At 39.7% G+C, this 20132-nt stretch overlaps 4 protein-coding genes across 6 annotated transcripts in view; 1 reads left to right on the forward strand and 3 right to left on the reverse strand.

Annotated features, from left to right (window-relative positions):
• spire1b (spire-type actin nucleation factor 1b) overlaps nt 1-3511 on the reverse strand; it is a 39203-nt gene extending 35692 nt beyond the window's left edge. For all 3 annotated transcript variants that reach the window (XM_063879103.1, XM_063879100.1, XM_063879102.1), the window contains exon 1: nt 3019-3511. In XM_063879103.1, coding sequence (XP_063735173.1) covers nt 3019-3370 — 352 coding nt within the window. In that variant the 5' untranslated portion in view covers nt 3371-3511. The remainder of the gene's footprint in view (nt 1-3018) is intronic.
• Nucleotides 3512-5353: 1842 nt separating this feature from the next.
• LOC134861344 (myb/SANT-like DNA-binding domain-containing protein 4) lies at nt 5354-7281 on the forward strand. Its single transcript, XM_063878472.1, has 7 exons — nt 5354-5712; nt 5902-5969; nt 6314-6487; nt 6579-6637; nt 6728-6790; nt 6918-6980; nt 7064-7281. The coding sequence occupies exons 1-7, from the start codon at nt 5558-5560 to the stop codon at nt 7211-7213; spliced, it is 732 nt and encodes a 243-aa protein (XP_063734542.1). The 5' UTR covers nt 5354-5557; the 3' UTR covers nt 7214-7281.
• A 25-nt stretch (nt 7282-7306) lies between these two features.
• LOC134861343 (putative nuclease HARBI1) lies at nt 7307-9000 on the reverse strand. Its single transcript, XM_063878471.1, has 4 exons — nt 8340-9000; nt 8140-8255; nt 7833-7944; nt 7307-7734 (listed from the first exon to the last, which is right to left on the reverse strand). Exons 1-4 carry the CDS (start codon nt 8767-8769, stop codon nt 7358-7360), a joined length of 1035 nt encoding a protein of 344 aa, XP_063734541.1. The 5' UTR covers nt 8770-9000; the 3' UTR covers nt 7307-7357.
• Nucleotides 9001-9406: 406 nt separating this feature from the next.
• On the reverse strand, nt 9407-18424 carry LOC134862325 (V-type proton ATPase subunit C 1-A-like). The gene is made up of 13 exons (XM_063880182.1): nt 18224-18424; nt 17629-17789; nt 16963-17030; nt 15314-15399; nt 14954-15048; nt 14084-14175; nt 13739-13837; nt 13562-13630; nt 12870-12962; nt 12550-12643; nt 11942-12039; nt 11702-11828; nt 9407-10103 (listed from the first exon to the last, which is right to left on the reverse strand). The coding sequence occupies exons 2-13, from the start codon at nt 17758-17760 to the stop codon at nt 10005-10007; spliced, it is 1152 nt and encodes a 383-aa protein (XP_063736252.1). The 5' UTR covers nt 17761-17789; nt 18224-18424; the 3' UTR covers nt 9407-10004.
• Between the last annotated feature and the right edge of the window lie 1708 nt (nt 18425-20132).

The raw sequence follows: 20132 nt of genomic DNA on the forward strand, positions 1-20132 counted from the left end.
CTGCAAACACATAGGGTAGATAAAGGAATCTGTGTTCTCCTTAATTCTCTAACAGTTGGGGAGGATACCATGAGGTTAGATCTAGTGAGGCATGAAAAAATATATTATTTAATGTGTCCTGCTTTCAGATATAATACAAAGTGTCAGGTGGCCCAGATAAATTGTAGAATAAAGAATCCTGTCGGGGGAGGTTTTGATTGACAGCAAGGGCTAAAGCTAACCTTGTCTGGATTTAACTTGAAGTCAATTTAGTAGATGATAAATTCAAACCTCCTAAATCCTTTAAAACTTTTGCCACAGACTCATGTAATAATTTACATGAATGAGTTTGTGAATCAGGGAGAGTGAGAGCCAATGCTGACCAGCACAGATAAGTGGAAATTATACGAGCAAATTACCGTGGAAACTGCAACATTTGTGCAGTTGAAGTGACCAAAACACTTGCAAAATACTCCTATAATTACTTACAAGTTTTTTGCAGTTATCATAGGGTTCACAATTGTTTTTAAAGGAAGGTCAAAAAAGTAGGAATGACTTTAAAATATATTAAAGGCACCCCATCATGCTAATTTGCAGGTTCATATTTGTATTTTGTGCCTATACTGTGACATGTTTACATTCTATAATGTTCAAAAAGCTCTTTATTTTTCGCATACTTCCTTTGTATCACATACAAAGTGTTGGAGCGCTAACCAATAGAAGCTGGAGGGTGACATACTGATGTCATCATGTTACAGAAGTAAACAAGGGAGTCCAGGGAGGTGTTTCAGGCAGAGGGGGGGGAGTGTGGGAGAGTCACTCCCTGTGGAGGGAACTTTGGGATTTTAGCCTTTGCAGACCTACATAACACACTATAGAAATGGGTAACCCCACAAAAGCCTAACAGGGCCCCTTTCACGATGTATGATATGGATTGTTTGAGATGATAAGCTAACTGATAATTCCCTGCTTCTCATGGCATAGTCCATTAACATGACCTATAATTACAGGAAATGGCTTCACCTAATTCTATCATTGAAAGTGTTTTTCTTAATCCTTGTGTGAACTCAGCTATCCTCTGTTTAAATCTTTTTGCCTATTCCAGTTGCAGCTTGAACACCTGAATTTCCCTTCGAGGATCAACAACGGTTTATCTGAGCCGATCTTCTCTAATCCGATCTCATCTTATTTTATCTTCTCTTATAGGGAAAATATTCTGCTTTCCTAAGAAATGTATCCAAATATTCAGGCAGCTGGTGTGGTGCGATTTTAACTGTATGATCATCCAGCAAGCCGAAATACATAGGTAAAAGAAATGTATGATAGAACTAAATAGTCAGCTAAAATGAATGGATATATGTTTAAAATACATAAATAAAAGTATGAGATACATGTCCATAGCACAGTTTGTATAGGGTAATGTGCCTCAGATTATCTATACTTCATGAAACAACATTATATATAAAAATACAAAAATAAAGATTTTATACATATGGTGTATGATGTGAAGGAAATTACTGAAGCAATAATAACAGAAACAAACACAACATCCATGAACATTGCATATGCCATGCTTTGCTATGCATACATTCTTAACACATTTTGCATGATGACATTACATGAGCAAACAAGGAGTAAATGCCTAGACCCCCCCTCTCCAATGGTTGCTTCCATGCTCCTAAAAATAGCCCATTCATTGTGAGAATATAGACCTACAGGCAGCATCATCATCATCATCATCATCATCATCATCACAGCTGTGCCTCTCAGAATTGCTGAAAGAAGTTGATGAGCGTGTGACAAAGTGTGTTGTACATTCACTGAATCAAAGGCCAAAATTTTGACTGGGCAGTGTTCAGAACGGTGTGTGTGTGTGTGTGTGTGTGTGTGTGTGTGTGTGTGTGTGTGTGTGTGTGTGTGTGTGTGTGTGTGTGTGTGTGTGTGTGTGTGTGTTGTGAGTGAAGAGCATATCCCTCTGGCCCTAAGGTATAGTCCATTACGAGGCAAAGATGGATAGATAGGCATTTAGTCCGGCTGCTCCACACTCAGAAAATTCGATCACAGCAAACACTGAACATGCCAGGCTTCTGTTTGATTGACAAGTAACACGTGTTGTATGAGCATATTCAGTGACACACCCATCCACTGTGGCAAGACACCACATGGCAAGTGTCATCTGTTTTGTTTTCGGCTTAATACCTTGTTAAAAAAGCTCTGTAGTAGGAAGCTAGACAAATACCATATCAAAAATGTCTCCCTTAGGAGACACATATTACATTAACGTGTTATAAAGTCACTGTATAAACGCTCTGCGTGGACAGTGTAAACCCCCATAGGGATATTTCTAGAATATTGCAGTGATTTTTCATTTGGCAGGCTCTGCTGTTTGTCTCCTTTCACATTCTTGGATCCATTCAGGATGGCTCTAACTTTAGCATGGCTATAACCCTCCATTTTTATAGAATCTCATAAACTACATAGCTGTAATCACCACAGACACAGTTAGGAACAGCTGTATCAAACCATAAAGACACAATGCATCGCTTTCTGTTTACATATATTACAGGCATTGGCCCCCTTTTAGATCCCATGCATATTTCAATTTATAATCACATGCTGTAATCAGATTAAGTGGAGTGAACACCCTAATCTGATATGAGGTGGCAAACAGTATGAGGCTCCTTAGCAAGACATAGAACCACATGATGCACACACGTGCCTTCAGTGGGAGCAGCAGGGGTCTCTTTGTTTATGTGAGCAGGTCATGTGTAAAGCTGTACATTGATATTGAGGTATACAAATAAAGCAATTGATCAGGTAAAAACAGAACCTCCACACATGCGGATGAATGTAAGTGTAGGCCTTCATATTTGTTGTAATATTGCTTTGTGGTTTTCTAGAATATTCCAATTGGGGATTATATCCTACACATGTCCTCCTGTGATGTTTAGGTCTTTTACACAATCACAACACCTCTATTTGAAATGCAAGTGATGGCCTGGCCTATATCCGCGCGCCCAGTCTTATATAATATCTTACCTTCACAGCCCTGGTGATCCACCCTCACAGAACCGTCTTTCTGTATCCTTACATCCCCCGCTCCGCAAATCCTCATTGGAGTCGCGGAGGATGCTCCAGCGGCGGCGGAGGAGCTCCTCCTGCCCCGGTGCTCCTTCGCCAGCGTCCTACAGCACTGATAACACACCGCCCATGCCTGCTCTTCGTTGATGGGCTGGCCGTAAAGCCTCAGTATCTCCTCCAGAGAGAGAGCCTCGATCGCTCCCGCTTCCTCCGGTGAATTCATCGTGTTGTGATGCTGCTGCTCATCCCGGTGAGCCGCCGCAGCAGCATCCGTCAGCCCTCCGTGGTCCCCGCACCGCTTATCGGCCATCCTCTCATTCTCTCAGCGCAGGAGGCCCGGTAAGGAGAACAGGTCCAAGCCGAGGCATCAATGCTGCCCTCCCCTCCAGGTTCCAGTACCAGCAGCAGCAGCCAGGAGACCGTGTTAGGGGTATGCGTGTGTGTATGACTGCAGCCTTCACCGTGTGTGTGCACACATCACTACCCAGCAAGCAAGGCTCACTCCTTCATCACATGATCTCTCTGCTCTCTCTCTCTCTCTCTCTCTCTCTCTCTCTCTCTCTCTCTCTCTCTCTCTCTCTCTCTCTCTCTCTCTCTCTCTCTCTCTCTCTCACTCTCACACACACACACACACACACACACACACACACACACACACACACACACACACACACACACACACACACACACACACACACACACACACACACACACACACACACACACACACTTAATGTCCCTTCCTGTTGTTTCGAGTTTAGAGATGGTTTGGTTTTTAAAGATGATGCATGCTGATGGAAAGTGATCTCTTTTTCTTTTTTTTCAAATTCAGTGTTGTTCAATCAGGTACTTTCCATTGAGGCATTTTGTATTAGAGTCAAAGTTGGGGATTGCCAAGCAGACAAGAACAAATTACCCTAGGTGCCCAAATCCTTAATTTCAATGTCAATTGTTCTCGAAGTAAATAAAGCAATTTAAACCACTAAAGGCCTGATGTAACAACTGAGGTTTTCACTCATTTAAGTTGACATGGTGAAAATGCCTAATTAACGGCATGTGTTTAGTTATTATCACAAATTGATTGAGAGGAGAACTCTCTCATAACTTACGTAGCGATATCTCAGCACAGGAGCAGAGAGATCCTTGTTATGACTTTGGAATCTACAGTATCTATATATGTTACTTTCTTAACCTGGAAAAAGCTGCATTTGTAGTTATTTAATTCCTCACATGCTTATAAACATATTTGTAATGTGTTTTGTCTATGTAGCATTGGGAACAAAGTAACGCGGATTACTTTTTATTATAGTTTATTCATTGCTTGTAATGAGTAACATGGTAAGTGGCACTAGAGCTTTTTTGGCACAAACATTTCCTTTCTGAATAAAGTTCTATTTTATGTATCACATTCGGTCATTTTTAGTAATTTACTGTGTCTTTCTTTTTTTTAGTCTTGGTCATGTGTTTGCAATCCTTTATTTCTTATGTTAATACTCATTTATTAAATGGCTCTTCACTCACATGGTCCACACACTCAGGTGTTTTCAATTTGCCTGATTACACCTCTATTATCACAGAGCAGGTGTGCACAGAAAGTGTTTGATTGGTGTTGGTATGTTGAGATTGCTCTCATATAATCAGGTAAACTGAAAACACCTGAGTGTGAGTGCAGAGCCCAAGATCTGTTTTTCTGTAGGCACATTTTATTCATGTTGTGTTATTGCTAGAATAACTTTTTGGGCCAGATACTATCATTTTACATTTTAGTATTTTACACTTGCTGTTGCAGTTTTTATAATTCTGTGAGATAATTATATTATATTTTACTCTTTTTGTTATGTATGTTCAACATGTTCATGTGTGATCTTTGTCGTATGACATCCGATTTGAAGTTCTTAGTGCCGTTTTCTAAATATTTTGTATGGCTGGGAAAACTCTTTAAACTGTTGGTGACAGAAATTGACATTTACTCATATTGCACTTATGTACACATTTTTGCACTAAGTTTTCAATATACATACACCGTTTATATTTCTACAGCTCTACTTCGGTTTCACAACTGATAACACTACAATAAAGGTACATTTATAAAGATAAAAAACAAACGTTCTGTGGATGCACAAAATCCCCCTCCCATGAATTGTCTATGAAGCAGCTATCTACTTTGTATCTGATGACATCACACGCTTTACAGTTATTATATATTCTGTTTTCCAATCTGTTTTCCGATTTCCATATTGGAATCCTTCTTTTAGTTGATGTTCCCCTTTAAATCAGAAAAGATGCCTGTACTACGAACGGAGTTCAACCTACTTAGAACTAACTCAGGGTTTCCGCGGTAACCCGGGGTTGACTAAACCTGGACATCTTGATTGGTCTTAAACGGTACTACGACGCTGATTATGAAGTTGATCAGCTGAACCTGTGTTCACTCAACCAGAGTTACTGCGCGTTCACATAAAAGGGGTGGTACCAGCGCAAAAAAACACTCTCGATCATGGCGGGCTCTCCCTATTTCACAGAAGAGGAATGCGAGATCATAATGAGGAGTTATGAAGAGTATAAACCGACCCTGGCTGCTAAATCCAACACCGCGGCAGCAAACAAGGCGCGACTGGGGTGTTGGCAGCAAATTACAGACCGCGTAAATTCGTAAGTAGGCCTATTTCTTTACTTCTATATGTCCGTTAAAATAATCCCAACCTGAATACAGTATGTCAGGACGATGTACAATAACAGTCGGAACGTTACTGTATCGTATGTGCAACCACAAATGAAGCAGGACAACTGAATGTTTAGTCCCCTTCACTAATTCTGTGTATGTCCCTTAAATACTTCCAGAGGTACCAGCAGCGCCAAACGGACCTGGCAGCAGGTGAAGATGAAGTACAAAAACATCATTCAGAATGGTGTGTGTGTGTGTGTGTGTGTGTGTGTGTGTGTGTGTGTGTGTGTGTGTGTGTGTGTGTGTGTGTGTGTGTGTGTGTGTGTGTGTGTGTGTGTGTGTGTGTGTGTGTGTGTGTGTGTGTGTGTGTGTGTGTGTGTGTGTGTGTGTGTGTGTGTGTGTGTGTGTGTGTGTGTGTGTGTGTGTGTGTGTGTGTGTGTGTGTGTGTGTGTGTGTGTGTGTGTGTGTGTGTGTGTGTGTGTGTGTGTGTGTGTGTGTGTGTGTGTGTGTGTGTGTGTGTGTGTGTGTGTGTGTGTGTGTGTGTGTGTGTGTGTGTCAGAGAGAGCTAAATGTGTCTGTCTTTAACAGCCAACAAGAAGAAGGTAGAAATAAGGCGCACAGGAGGAGGGAGGGCACCAGACTCCTTTACTCTTGCTGAAGAGTTGGCCCTAGCCAACAACAGTGGCAGGGTGATGATGGATGGGGTGGCAGGGGTACAGTCTAACCCTGGGGCAGCTGAAATGTCCACCCTCTATGTGCAAGGTAATGTATGGCATTCATCGTTCTTCATGTTAGAGTATTTTGGCTTTCTTCCCCTGAATCATCAGTAACATGTGTCTTCTGTTGCATGCAGTCGAGGGTGGAAACATCACAACCCTGCAGCCACCAGGATGCATTCATCCTCTGACACAGGTAATTCAAATGGATAACATCCATGACATGTAAATTAGGCTATGTCACCCCTAAAGTATGGGTGCAGCGTAAAATTCTGAATCTTTTCAGGATGATGATGATGATGATGATGATGACGAGACCCTCACAGCCCCCTCCGACACACACATGCAGGTTAAAACACTTTACTGCTACTATATGCCACATTAATGTCCTAGGAGGGTGAGCATCATTTGTCAGTACTGTCTGAATCAAGTGACCTGTGTCATTAATGCAATGTGTGTGTGTGTGTGTGTGTTAGGAGGACTTGGAGGAGCTTTCCCCTCCTGAAGCCTCCCTCCCAGGGACCTCACAGTCAGACAAAGTACAGTTTCTCCTTCCTTGTTTAATTACTGAATATAATGCATACTAGGCTAATGTGTACAACATGGGGTGGGGGTTGTGTAGGCCACAGTGGACAATGTCCGCAGTTTATACAAGAAAGTGCTGGAGCTAGACCGCACAAAGAAGAGGCTGGAGATCAGAAAGCTGGAATTAGAAATTGAAAAGCTGGAACATGAGAAGAAGGTATTGTCTTATCACTCCATTAATATATAGGCTACCCACACCCTATATGTGTGTCATTGATCTGGCTTTTCGTTTTCTTCTTGCAGGAAAGAGAGTCATCTAATAAATGAATAATATCAGAGATTGGTGTGACATGTCTTTATTTTTGTGCATTTAATTTGTGGTGTGTACAATTCATTGGAAAAACTGGTTGGTAATGGCATCCCTGACAGCACGGCCTGTTGGATGATCCAGGGTGATTGGATCAGTAATATCAGGGGGTGGGGGAGGATCATGAGGGGGCACTCTTTCCTTCCTTATTGTGGCGACATTCTGAAGAACCACACATGCTGCTATGGTTTGGCAGGCCCTGTCTGGCTTGACCCGAAGGACCTTCAGGCAGGCGAATCGGGCCTTCAATATGCCAAATGTCATTTCGATCCTGGCCCTAGTGACACTGTGTGCATGATTAAATGATCTCTGTTGCCTTGTTTGTGGATCAGGAAATGGTGTGATGAGGAACTTCATGCATGCGTAGCCACGGTCCCCCAGCAGGATTCCATCAAATTGCCCTTAGATGAAATGGAGGAAAAATTAAACAACTGTCACACTGATTTCATGTTCACTATTAAAGCATATTACTTCAGGTAAATCGATATAGGACTTTTACCTTGGTGGAATCTGTCAGACAGTGATGATTCTCTGAATATACGGGAGTCATGGACTGACCCTGGCCACCTTGCATCCAGGCTTGTGATCATATAGTGGTGATCGCATGTCATCTAAGAATATGTGCACAGGTAAGGAACATAACAGGTGAGGCATGCTGTTGCGCATGTAAATGACACCACCCCATGCAGAGGACAGGAAATCATTCTACATGACAACAGGAATTCACAGGTTGACATTACCTATTCCAATGAATCGTGGACTGTACAATGTACGCCTACTGTTAATCTGTTAGTCTTGTGTATTACCTGGACATTGATGGTGTGTTTGGACTTTCTATTCACAAAATCCCGCTCATGCTCTCCCAGGGGTGCACTGATAGGAATGTGCATACAATCAATGGCTCCAATTACTCTTGGGAAACCTAGATATTTTGTTAGTCAAATCAGTTGCCAGTCACAATTATGAAATGTGCAAATTACCTATTTTTAGATTAGTGGCATATTACCAGCGATTGCATAGAACCCTTCTTTTATCTGACGTGCAGGCAAATGGCCAGGGAATACAACAAATGCATCCACCAGTTTAGTGAGAGCAAGTACCACCTTCCGTATCACCCGGCATACAGTGTTCTTACTCAGGTTTTCAGCATCACCGATGGAATACATATATTGTCCGCTGGCGAAATAGCGCAATGAAAGACATAACATTTGCTCGATTGTGAGGGCCTGACTTCGGCGGGTTACATTAGAGACGTCCGCCTCGAGCAGCTGGCATAGGTAACGAATTCCCTCAGCTGAGAATCTATATCTTTCATGGAGAACATCGTCCGGGTACGCCAGCGGATTCTGGCGGTCTCTAAATACCCTCGCCCTCCGAAGAGAGCAGCTCACAATCTGCGCGCCTATATCGTACGGATCGTCCAGGTATGCTGGCATTGTCTTTAGGGGACATGTCGGTGGAGGAGTGGTGTCTAAATAGGGTGTGGTTAATCGGAAACCTAGGGTTAACCAAGAACTAAAACTGGGAAGACCAGTTTTGGGATCCTACGTATATTGCCATGGCAGCATACCTCGGTTTTAACATATCCAACTTTCGTAGTATGGGTTAACCAGCAACATACGCTGCACGTGACCAAGTTACTCTCGAAGTTACCCCGGTAAGCCAGAAAACCAGCTTCGTAGTACAGGCCCGGGCTCTACCTCCAGCAGCCACACATGAAAGGACTGCTCACATGTTATTGCATCAACAATATTTCAATAACAACACTGACAGGGACACATCCTGCATTATGAGTACTTATACTTGTGAATATCATGCAAGGATCTTATCTAAGGTGTCTGTTTGGTGCCCTCTACTGTTGGCTTTTCCAGCTGTCCTCCATGCTTAAGCTGAAGTGTTTTTCCTGTAGCTATGTGGATTCCAAAGGATTTCTCCTTAAAGAGGAACTGTTCTTGAAATTGCCCGTGGCTGTGCACATGATCATGAGTCATCACAAGGCTGCACAGAGAGAAATCGCCTACATGTCTCTATTTCGCTCACATGCACATCACCATATAACACCCACCAAATACATAAAGGACAACTATGTGAGACTTTATTTTGATTCAACAGAATTAAGACAACTTTAATAACGTATTCACAAATTAACAACTTTGATATAATTCATCCAATCATATTTATTCAATCTTTTACACAATACTCTGATACTTATTTGACAGCAAATATTCACAAAATGAGACAAAAACACACACACACACACACATCACGTCTTTGTTACACAATCTCAGAACCACACACAGATCTGGTTGCCATGGTGCACCGTTTTGTAAACACAGATCACAGATACAGAAGCGGCAGCCATCAATACACACAGCACATATGGAATGACACAGTAAATATAACTTTCAATATGATTTCTTTATCCATTTCACATGAAAATATCTGTGTAGAAGAAACTGTAAACAATAACAATAATTTAAAGTCACTTTTTGTCCCTTGGTTGTGAAAGTGGTGGCTAATGAGGCTTTAAACCACAACGAATAAACATGCAGCGTCAATCATGATGAGGAGAGGCAGTGAGGGGACAGTGGTGGGAGGAGGGGGAAGTGTGTACCAGGCAAAATATCAAACTTATTTAACTCACAACAAAAAGAAGAAAATAAAGAACATTTCACACTTTAAAGTCAAACAGGTTGCAGTCGATCTTGTAGTAGACGTAAGGATAATACTCCTGCGTACTCAGGTTTAGCCCTGGGATGTCCATAGCAGACTGAAAAAAACAAGACGGTTAAGACTATTAGGAACCATTTTAACAACGAGAAAAAGGACACTCAAAAAGGTCAAATGATAAAACTCAGTGGAAAAACACTAAAGCATTTAGTGATGTTAAAGAGCCTCACTTTCTAAATCCAATGCATCCCCACAGTAACCTAAATAATGTAAACCTTTGGGGTACAGTATGCAACTTTAATTACTATAATGTCTAAAAACCACTAGACCAATGTTAAATCATTTGTTGCTATATTTCAAAATATTTTGAACGATCTTTAAACAAAGAAATGGGACATTTTGATCAAGGTAAAGCTGCCTTCACATAGTGCACATTAGCTCATTGCTCACTGTGACGTAGAGCGCAGATCCTTGCAGTGAACACAGCTTGTTAGTTATGTTACTATGGTTACTTTACCTGCATCGATTCATACAGCTGTCAACTGATTGTCTGTACATCAGTGGCAACCGAGGTAAAAGTGAAAATAATTCAAACTTTGAGCGCAACATTTGGTGTCACTACCAAGTTTTTGGGGACGCCAAGGGTAGTGCCTTTTTTTAACCATTTATTGGAAATGAAAAAAGGATTTAAGTAATCAGATGCCTGGATCTTAAGTAATCAGAGAGGAAAGATGAGCCAACAGCTCAACTCACAGTCCTTTGTCAGTCCAATAGCCTTGGATAAACACTGATTTTCAAATGAAAGTGCTTTTTTCAGTGTTACTGGTTTTAACCCGCGGATCCATTTGCTTTGGAGAGGAGACCTTTGTGTATTTTTTTTAAATCTGACTGCAATGACTGCGATGGGGGTAAATAAGGCCACAACCATCATCCCACCCTACTTCACAACTTCACCAAACCACATCTTCTGTTGTTGTTTTGATTGAGAGATCCAGAAAAATACATATTGTGCATTTTAAAAAAAGAAAAAAGAACTAAGCTTCAACTAATATAGCTTTATACCTCATTTAAAAACTATTACATATGTGTATAAAATGTAACTGCACAGATTTTATGTACTGAGGCCATGATCTCTGCTGTATTTTAATGCAGTACTCAGCTTTGGCCATGAGAAGGAGCAGCTGTTACTCTCTTCATGTCCCACAGTGATACTGCTGTACATACTTTATACAGTAAGTATCACATACTATAACTTGTAATGTTCGACGGAATAAAACCTCCAAATAAATCAAAAAACAGGTTTGTTACAGTTGCGTTCAGTTCCTCCATTTCCTTTGTGCAGTGCATTGTTGGAGAATATATAAATCAACAGTACCCACAAATCAAATATTTGGCATTCATGAAGTCTGGTTTCTGCATATTTTACTTTTTGTAAGTGAGAACACAACAACATTTAAACTGGCTTAATCAGTTTGTATTGTGACTTAAAGACTTGAAGCATGTTCTGTTGAAGCATGTTCTGTTGTTAAAATGAAAATCACACCTTATATATATATATATATATATATATATATACACGTGACTACAAGGAATTATATTCAAATGCAATAATATATTATTAAAATAATAAATACATATTTTTTTTAATACAAAATGAAATAATATTGAACTGAAAAATAATTGCATTACAGTACTCACATCCATGATGGCGGCCGCGCTGCTGTCCAGATGTTTGTACAGGTCGTTGAGCACCTCCCTCAGCCTCTTCATGGTCTTCTTGGTCGGCTGCAGCAGCATGGCCTGGAAGTTCACCGGCAGACCATATCTGCAGGAACACATCAAGAGTTCATTTTACTTTCCTGCTGCCAATGAAAATCTCACTTGGATTTATAAGTTTATGTATTGATGATATTAACTTTAGACTGTATTTCTGATCACCTCAAAACAGATTCCACGAAGACCCTCAGAGCTTTGATATGAATCCAAGCGATGAAGGCTTCACTGAAGTTCACTTTGAGCCACCGGACAAGAGGACCCTGCAGAGAACCGATGTAGGTAATTATAGACCTCGTTTTAATGCGGGAGTCTTACAATATGACCCTAATAGACAAATAATGTATTTGCAGTCAACAACATCAAGGTTTCTTATCAAAACCATATTTTGTAAAGAGTATGTGTTGTCTGGTCATAGTTTTCAAACTGCTGCTGGCAGCATCCAACTTTCAACTTTGACAAATCAAAGTAACTATATCATGAAATAAATTGAATAGATCCTAGGTGTGATGGATTTCCTATCTCACACAGGATTTGAGTTGCTTTTAGTTCATTTTCATAATCTACTGAAAAGGATTTCAAAGGCTGCTCGGACAAAAACAACAACTTTGGTTGTCAGTAATGAAAGATTTGCACAATGTGGTACCCAGTAGTGGAATGCAAAGAAATCTTCAAGAAAAAGCTACCTAATAAATAACTATATTAACAACATCCAAAAAATAACCCTAAAACAAAAAAATGATTTTGAAATGTATTGCGGTCCCATCACTTACAAACTGCTTCTTCTTGTCTGTGGAGAGACGTGTCATCTCCTCTTTGTCGGCCTTCATCTCTTCCTCATTGTACTGGAAGTCTCTCACTACGAACCTAGAAAAAGACATTGAGGGCAGAAATGATTCACTTTTGATCAAGAATACTTCTGTTTGTAAAGAGACACTGATATAAACCCTGTGATCAGTGTCCAGCTGACATATTTAGGTAGAGCTATTTCTATCTGCCTAGCAGTGCAACTTCTTTCGGAATAGAGACACGTTTCACACCTCTTGTTTGAGATTCATAATGACAGTGTGTGTTAGAGTGTGAGGACTCTTACTTGTTCTCCCTGGCTTTGTGTTTGAAGTCATCAATGGCTTTCAGAAACAGAGTGACACTGAACAGTCCGCTGTCATGGTCTTCAAACAGCAGACTGGAAGAAAAGACAGGAGCATGTTAGACTGCTGAAATGATGTTAATAACAAACTGTAGATAAATGGGCATATAAATACTCAGTATATAAGTATATGTTAAAGAGAGAAAAAATGTTAAATCAAAAATACAGATGAATTTGAAATCAAAGGAAACAATCCAACCAAAAAATGTAATATTTGTATGAATATTAAGTACCGGTATGTTTATACATACAAGGAATTTGCATTGTTGTATTATGACGAATACTTAAAAACGTTGGAAGAATTACATCGTAAAAGTAGTAGTTAATGTAAAAGCTTTTAAAATAAAAAAATAAAGAGATATTTTCAATAAAAGTAATTTAAAAAAACATCAAAACAAGTGTGACGCTTTTCTAAAAATAAATAAATTATTATTCAATTAATTATTAATTATTTTCATTTAACTGTAATTTAATTCAAATTAAATTCAGTAAAAAAATCTAATATGTGCAGTATACCAGGATAGAAAGTGAAGGAGCTGTGCATTTCTTAAAAAGGTAGCATTGAACAGAAATGTGCAAAATAAATAGTAAAATTTCTCTGACAAAATGGTTTCATCTGATATGACATGACTTACTGTGAGGATCGGGGCACCACCATCTCAGCCAGACTCTCATACGATTTCTGCCAGTCAGTGTATGCCATCCTGAAAGAGCAAAGGATTTGTCTCTCTCAGGAATAAGGCTGATAAAGGTTTCTAATTCAATCATTTCCATTCAGATAGGCTTGTAATAATTAGAGGTATAACACTCACTTTGGTACCACTACCAGCAGAGTGATGAGGTACTCGGAGTCGAGTACGAAGTGTTCCTTCTTCACGATGTCAGCCAGGCTCCGGGTCAGCAGGCTCCCCCTGGTGGCACAAAGCAGTGTTGCAACAACATGTACGCCACCAAGAGAAGTCAGTGCGGCCAAAGCATTTCAGAGTCGCTGTGACTTTAGAGACCATGCTGACACTACCCATGGTCTGTGGAGAAAATGTATTTGGCTAAAAGGAACTTCAATGACAGTTTAATCGGCTTGTCTGTGTAGGTACATTACTTCCTTCAAATCTCTAAAATGTAGTGTTAGATGTGGCGTACACTTGTACATTACTTACGCATTCTTCCTCTCTAAGTTCTGCAGGTTTCCCTTCAGGTTGTTATAGGCCGATGCTCTGGACTTCAAGTCATTGTCAATCTGGGAGACTTGCTGTTAGGGATGAAAAATATGTTTGAATGATTAATGACTGACAAATAAAACACCCATGCTGTTCAAGTCAAGACACAACTCTACATGGAACACCTCAGAGGAGCATAAAGGCTAATTGGGCGCAGTGGAAAACTTAAATTCCAAATGAATGCTCTACAACTGCCTATAAATCTGGAAAAATAAACAATTTGCAGAAATATATCCAAGGCTGAACCATGTGTCCTTTTTTCCTATATATGTCTTTATATAACACTAAAATGTATTTAGTCTTCAAAATAAAATCCTTAATTAGAGTAAAGTGATAATAATCAGATTTATTCATCTTAATTAAATCCACTTTGTTCAAGAATAGAGTTCCTCAGTGGCAACATAGATACCAAGTGGTAAAAGCAAATTGTTTTTGACTAATTTAAATTGTGGTTTTTGAAAAGCAACACACAAACAAATTATGATTAAAGCAGCATATTCTTTTAAAATAAAAACTTGTTATGAAATGCCGGGAATGATTACATCTATCATTATTCAATACATTTTGGACCTGGAGTTATGCCAATATTTTAATAACATCAGTCGGACTGATACTTTGCAGCCGTCACTGGAATCTAATTCTACAAATACGATTACGCTGGTTTAAACCAAATAACATGCACAAATCCATACAGCGTTAATATAAAAGTAGCTTTGAGGCCTCAAACTATTGCTGGCAGCCCTAATCTGTACCAATATTGATAAACGTACCTGTTGAATTCAACGTTTTAAAACCAAGTGAGAGACCTACCTTTGAGATGATTTCAGAGATGTTTTTAAGTGACTGTTTGATGGGGTATTTTGCCATGTCCCATTGAAATCTTGTGATGTAGGTGACAAGATCAACTGAAAAAAACAGAACAAAAAAGTGTCACTATTATTTTTATCAGACTTGTAATCAGATATTAGTTTGACAAACTGGGCAAGACTAAATGTGTATAACAATTCAGATCTGTCAGATAGTTGGCGTTTTCTAACATTGAAAAGAAGGTTTAGGGCAGCAACAGTGTGCCTTAAGCTCCTATCATTATTGCACACTTGCTTTGCCGTATCGGACAGTTTAATCTGTGTTAAATAATGTGGACAAAATTTGCCGTAACCATCACTGTACCTCCGTTGGCCAGCAGGTTCTCCTGAACTTTGTCCCGACTGTCTTCCAGCACATCGGCCATGTACTGAGCGACCTTCTTCACCACACTGTGAACAGCCAGGAGACATGAAAACACGCCGTGCCAACACACACTGCATGCAAAGGGCCAGCGTAGACCACACATTTGCTCTGCACGACCTCATCACCCATATTTAACACAAACATACACACACATCAAAACCTTTCACATATTCCTGTTGAGATAATTTCCTGACAAGGCAATTTATAATATTGCAGACCTGCAGAGTTCAGGCTTTTTAAGCACACTCTTCCTCAGCACATCAAATCACAACTGTGTCTACAGATGTGAAGCCAAAATCACTGAGAGCCAAGTCACATCTCCGGCCTAAAAAGTTCTTAAGAAAGAAAATCTGCCGCTTAGGCTTCATTTGTCGATAAAAATCTATTCATAAAATGTTTTTATTGTATAAATTAATACAAAGGACACAAAAATAACCTCAGTTAAACCAATTAGGGCAGCATGAATATTGCGATTATTTTGACTGATGTCTGATATCTAATCTGATTTGTGATATTGGAGGGATCAATCATTTTTAAAACAATAATCACATAATTATTCAAAAAACTTTAATTATCGTTGTGGGATTTCTACTTTTATTCTTCTGTCTGTAGAATATTTTTGTACACTGGGATGTCACTGCAGCACCACAGCATTTTGGATATTGCACTAGTCCATATTGCCATTCAGATACAATTCCAATTAATGTGCTGCCCTAATACCAATTGAAATTAAAAAAAATTAAAAAACTTTCTTTTTGTGGGAAAATAATTCATTAGTTGAGGTATTTTTTTTCTTAGATAAGTTTTATGTAAGCTTCCAAAAAGAAACTGAATTCATGACAGGCTGTAGTCAGATAAGTGAAAGCGGTTTGCATGCTACTCTCTCTCACCCTCTGGGAGATAGCTACAGCGAAGGCAAAGCCAAGCTCAGGCGGTATTGGCTGTGTGTGAGCTTTTGATGTCAATGTTTCCAAAACACTATAAATTACACTCAAACATACTTGCGGCACATAAGTCACTGGGTATAAATATGACTAAAGAAAGAGCTGCTGGTGTGTCACCCAACTGTAATTTGCCAAGTTTAGACTGCGAGGCCCGCTAGCCTCAGGCCCCTGTGAAATTCCTCATCATAACAAGGTAAGGGAAGGGATTAGGAAAAGGAAAAGCGGGTATATCAGAGCAAGCTGCAAAGGTGAGGAGGTTTGTTTCATGTCCTTCCAAAACACTGATGGAACAACTGCAATATGATTCAGAGTATTTTAAAGATAAGGGCCCTATTATGCTTTTTCCCCCTTCCTGTAGTGTCTAGGATTTTGTGCATGTAAATAGTCTGCAAAGGCTGAAATTCCAAAGTTCCGCCCAGAGGGAGTTTCTCTAAACACAAATATGAACCTGGAAATTAGCCTAATAGGGCCCTTTAATTTAAAATGATTTATTGGTACATACTTTACCTTTAGCTAATATTGCGTTTTCTACAATTTGGATATTGCAGTAGTCCATATTAGGATTTGGATTGAATTACTATGAATTGTTCAGCACAATAGAATATCAATAGGCATTCTCCAATCAGAATATGGCAGGTAGCATACCCTTCAACAAAGGAGTCTAATTTGGCCAGTTCATCCGACAGCCCAACCAAGACATCTAGGGTCCCCACCTGTTTGTGAACATAAAAAATGAAACATCAGCACATCATATCTTCATCAGTCGTGATATTTTTGTCGTTTTGAAGCGGGGTCAGCCAGGGTTGTGTTTTAACAGGGGAAATCTGAGGTTCAGGGCGCCTACAGTCACATCCCGGGGGCCCAATGTGCTTATGATGGCGCCTCTTTGTCCAGAGCCACTGAAACATCACTAACAGTTCCAGGAGAATGCTACTGGGCCGTGTGGCTGTAAGGTCAGCGGGGTTACTTCACCTTCAGCACAGAGAGGAATCAAACCATAGGAGCAGGGCTGCTCTACGGATGAAAACTTTACCAAACTAACGCTTCAACATGCAGGCAACGGATCTGTGTCAAGACTGCTTCCCATTCACACAGTCAGCTTATTCTTGACAGTGGATATATAAGGTGAGTAATTGATATATAACTTTATATGTAAATCCAACATTACTTTGAAGGAATGAAAGATAACTATGAATTGTGCAAAAAATAAAGTTATGTGCACATTTAACTATGGGAGTCCATAGATGCAAAGTCATTTTTGTACTTCAGCATGTGAAAGAAAGTGTGAAATTGCGATAAATCCATTCTAACCTTGAGGTCAGGGATGTTGAACTTGTGGTTGGTGGACAGGTTGTTGTTACGTGTGGTGGCTGCCATCATTTGGTCCCATGTTTGCTGGCAGGTCTTCTCTCCCGGGGCAGAGATCAACCAAAACTCAGTCATGGTTACAGCTCTGGTTCAGCAAGAGGAAACTGAGAGCAAAACTGAAACTCAGACTCGTGTGTGCTGTGCAGCTGATCAGTTAATAAAACATTGAGAACCAGTCAGTATGTCTTTTTATCAACAGCAATAATTAGCCTACAGTAAAGGTAGCACTGTGTTTGCATAGATTAGCTACATTTTAGCACTGACACTGTTTACTACTAAGCAAGCTAAGAAAATGTTATGCTACACTAGCAACAGGAGCTCATTCGGGTTTTAACAGACTGTACTATTTTGCCATCACTATATATGTCCATTTCCTGACTGCTTACTAACGTTACAGAGCCATTATATGAATTAAACAAGACTGTATACAAACCCTAGCTAGCAAAAGATGGTTAAGGTCAGGCAACAGGGATTAGCTACCGTTAGCCACTTAGCTCTGCTCACAACAACACCAACACAGCGTCACCATTTTGCTCACCTGTGAATATAAAATGTGTCCGCTAACAGTGGGGAAGTATAGCTCTTATTGCGTTTCTATGGCTCGATAATTTTCATAGTTGCCATTCAATAGAGTTGGTTAGGTCTCCTGACAGCAGCATCAGAGTCAGCTGATCTGAGAGGAACCGGAAGGCCTCTCACTCTGCTGCTCACTCAGCAGCGATCACAGCTGGTGGACAGCGAGTACTACAGGGAGGCAACCTGAAATAATGACAGTGTAATTCAGATTCTTGTGAGTGTGTTTGATGCTCAAGTTTAAACCACTTCAGCAAGGCAAATGATCGGAAACAGATTCGAAAGAACTCAAGACTTTCAGATGAAGAAGGGACTCATAAAACTTCATGCATGTTGCAACAGTACATAGAACAGCAGGCGTACGGCCAGTGAATGTAGCGTTGTCTTTAATCTTTTCGAATAATGCACTTAAGAACGATTTAAGGTATTCCTACTTTACTAAAGTATTTTAATGTTCTGTAAGCTCTCATTTTGGAGGACACTATTTAACCTTTTACTACTTTAAATTTAGTTTTGGCAATTTCAGATTCCTATTACAAACAATACTCAATAAAATAAGGCCCATATTTTTATGACATTAGAGTGATATAAAATATTGTAATCCATATATAATTATAACACAATATATATGAACCTGAAACGGGCCAATCTGCATAATAAGTACTTTTACTTTCCGTACTTTAAGTATATTTTGATGCTTTAATTCATTTTCTTCTGTAAGACTTTGAATGGAGGATTTTACTTGTAACAGAGTAGCAGTGGCAGTGTTGCTACACTAAACCCCACTGTTGACTCCCATAAAAAAGCTTTTTTATTTATTATAGTGTGGCAGATGTTGCATCATATTTCTAAATAAATGTAGGTAATACAAACTTTTTTTAGATATAGGATTTAACCAAATATCCTGAAATATAGGATGTGATAAGAACTCCAGCCTAGACTTGTGCGTCAGTCAACATTCCAAGTGCATTACCTTAGAGAAGGACCCTGACAATTTTGATGCCAAATCAGCAGCATTTGAGGCTCTAGAGTTACTAAATTTAGAAAAGCCAGGTCAGGCTTCCTGACTTTGGGTGTCTCCTGCACAGAATCTGAGGAAAACGCCCCCAAAGGACATGTTTATAGTCCAGCGGGTCTGGGGTTCATTGTTTGGGACACAATGGTTGGTCTGACTGGAGCCAACCCCGACATCAAACAGCAGGTTGAGTTTGCCCATGGCTAGCTCGAGGCCAGTCTGCAGGGATGTTATCAGGTCACAGACACGCACGCACGCATAGACACACACACGCTGTCTGAATCCAGACTACTGATAAGAGTCTGTTGTGTAACCTTTTTTTTGTTCAATAGGAGAGAAAGTGTTGTTTCATTAATAAATCTGATTAAATTTAAAAAATAACAGATTAAGAAACAATTTATATCCTCTCTCATGCAAACCAAATAACGTGTCCTTGCACGGTCTGTCATTCACAGCTTCTAACACAAATGTGTGATTAGAGATTTGTCCCATAGTTGCGTTTATGATCACAGTTGATGGCCTGGAAGTATTTGAGTTGGATAGAATAATCACAAAAGCCAACGACCTCGACTCGTTGTCTTCTTTAGAAAATGCTGCCTGAATAGTAGTCAAAAACTGAACAAAGATTAATTGCCATTATTGTAACTAATACATAATCAATTGGAGTGCAACATTTTGTACAAATATGATTATTCCTCACTTCAACACATATTCCTTCCAAATAAAAAAAGGAATAAATCATATTCAGCATTATTTGGGAAGTTAAAATACCCCTATACAAAAACAGTTCTGGCACAAACTCAAAATGTACTGAGTGTAGAGTATTCTAAAACATGTTTGATGCAATTTCATTTATTAA

The sequence above is a fragment of the Eleginops maclovinus genome, chromosome 3, assembly GCF_036324505.1.
Source record: "Eleginops maclovinus isolate JMC-PN-2008 ecotype Puerto Natales chromosome 3, JC_Emac_rtc_rv5, whole genome shotgun sequence".
Taxonomy (NCBI): domain Eukaryota; kingdom Metazoa; phylum Chordata; class Actinopteri; order Perciformes; family Eleginopidae; genus Eleginops; species Eleginops maclovinus.

Bases quoted from the DNA above. Each gene is read 5' to 3' on its own strand.
- LOC134861344 (XM_063878472.1), top strand. From the start codon at position 5,558: ATGGCGGGCTCTCCCTATTTCACAGAAGAGGAATGCGAGATCATAATG. The intron at 5,713-5,901 runs GTAAGTAGGCCT...AAATACTTCCAG, and splicing joins ATTACAGACCGCGTAAATTC to AGGTACCAGCAGCGCCAAAC. The intron at 6,791-6,917 runs GTTAAAACACTT...TGTGTGTGTTAG, and splicing joins CCTCCGACACACACATGCAG to GAGGACTTGGAGGAGCTTTC.
- LOC134862325 (XM_063880182.1), bottom strand. From the start codon at position 17,760: ATGACTGAGTTTTGGTTGATCTCTGCCCCGGGAGAGAAGACCTGCCAG. The intron at 12,963-13,561 runs GTAAGTCATGTC...CTTTTCTTCCAG, and splicing joins GTGGTGCCCCGATCCTCACA to TCTGCTGTTTGAAGACCATG. The intron at 11,829-11,941 runs GTGATCAGAAAT...GTGTTCCTGCAG, and splicing joins TTCGTGGAATCTGTTTTGAG to ATATGGTCTGCCGGTGAACT.
- LOC134861343 (XM_063878471.1), bottom strand. From the start codon at position 8,769: ATGCCAGCATACCTGGACGATCCGTACGATATAGGCGCGCAGATTGTG. The intron at 7,945-8,139 runs GTAATACACAAG...ACATATTCTTAG, and splicing joins AACACACCATCAATGTCCAG to ATGACATGCGATCACCACTA. The intron at 7,735-7,832 runs GTAAAAGTCCTA...ATTTCATCTAAG, and splicing joins GTCTGACAGATTCCACCAAG to GGCAATTTGATGGAATCCTG.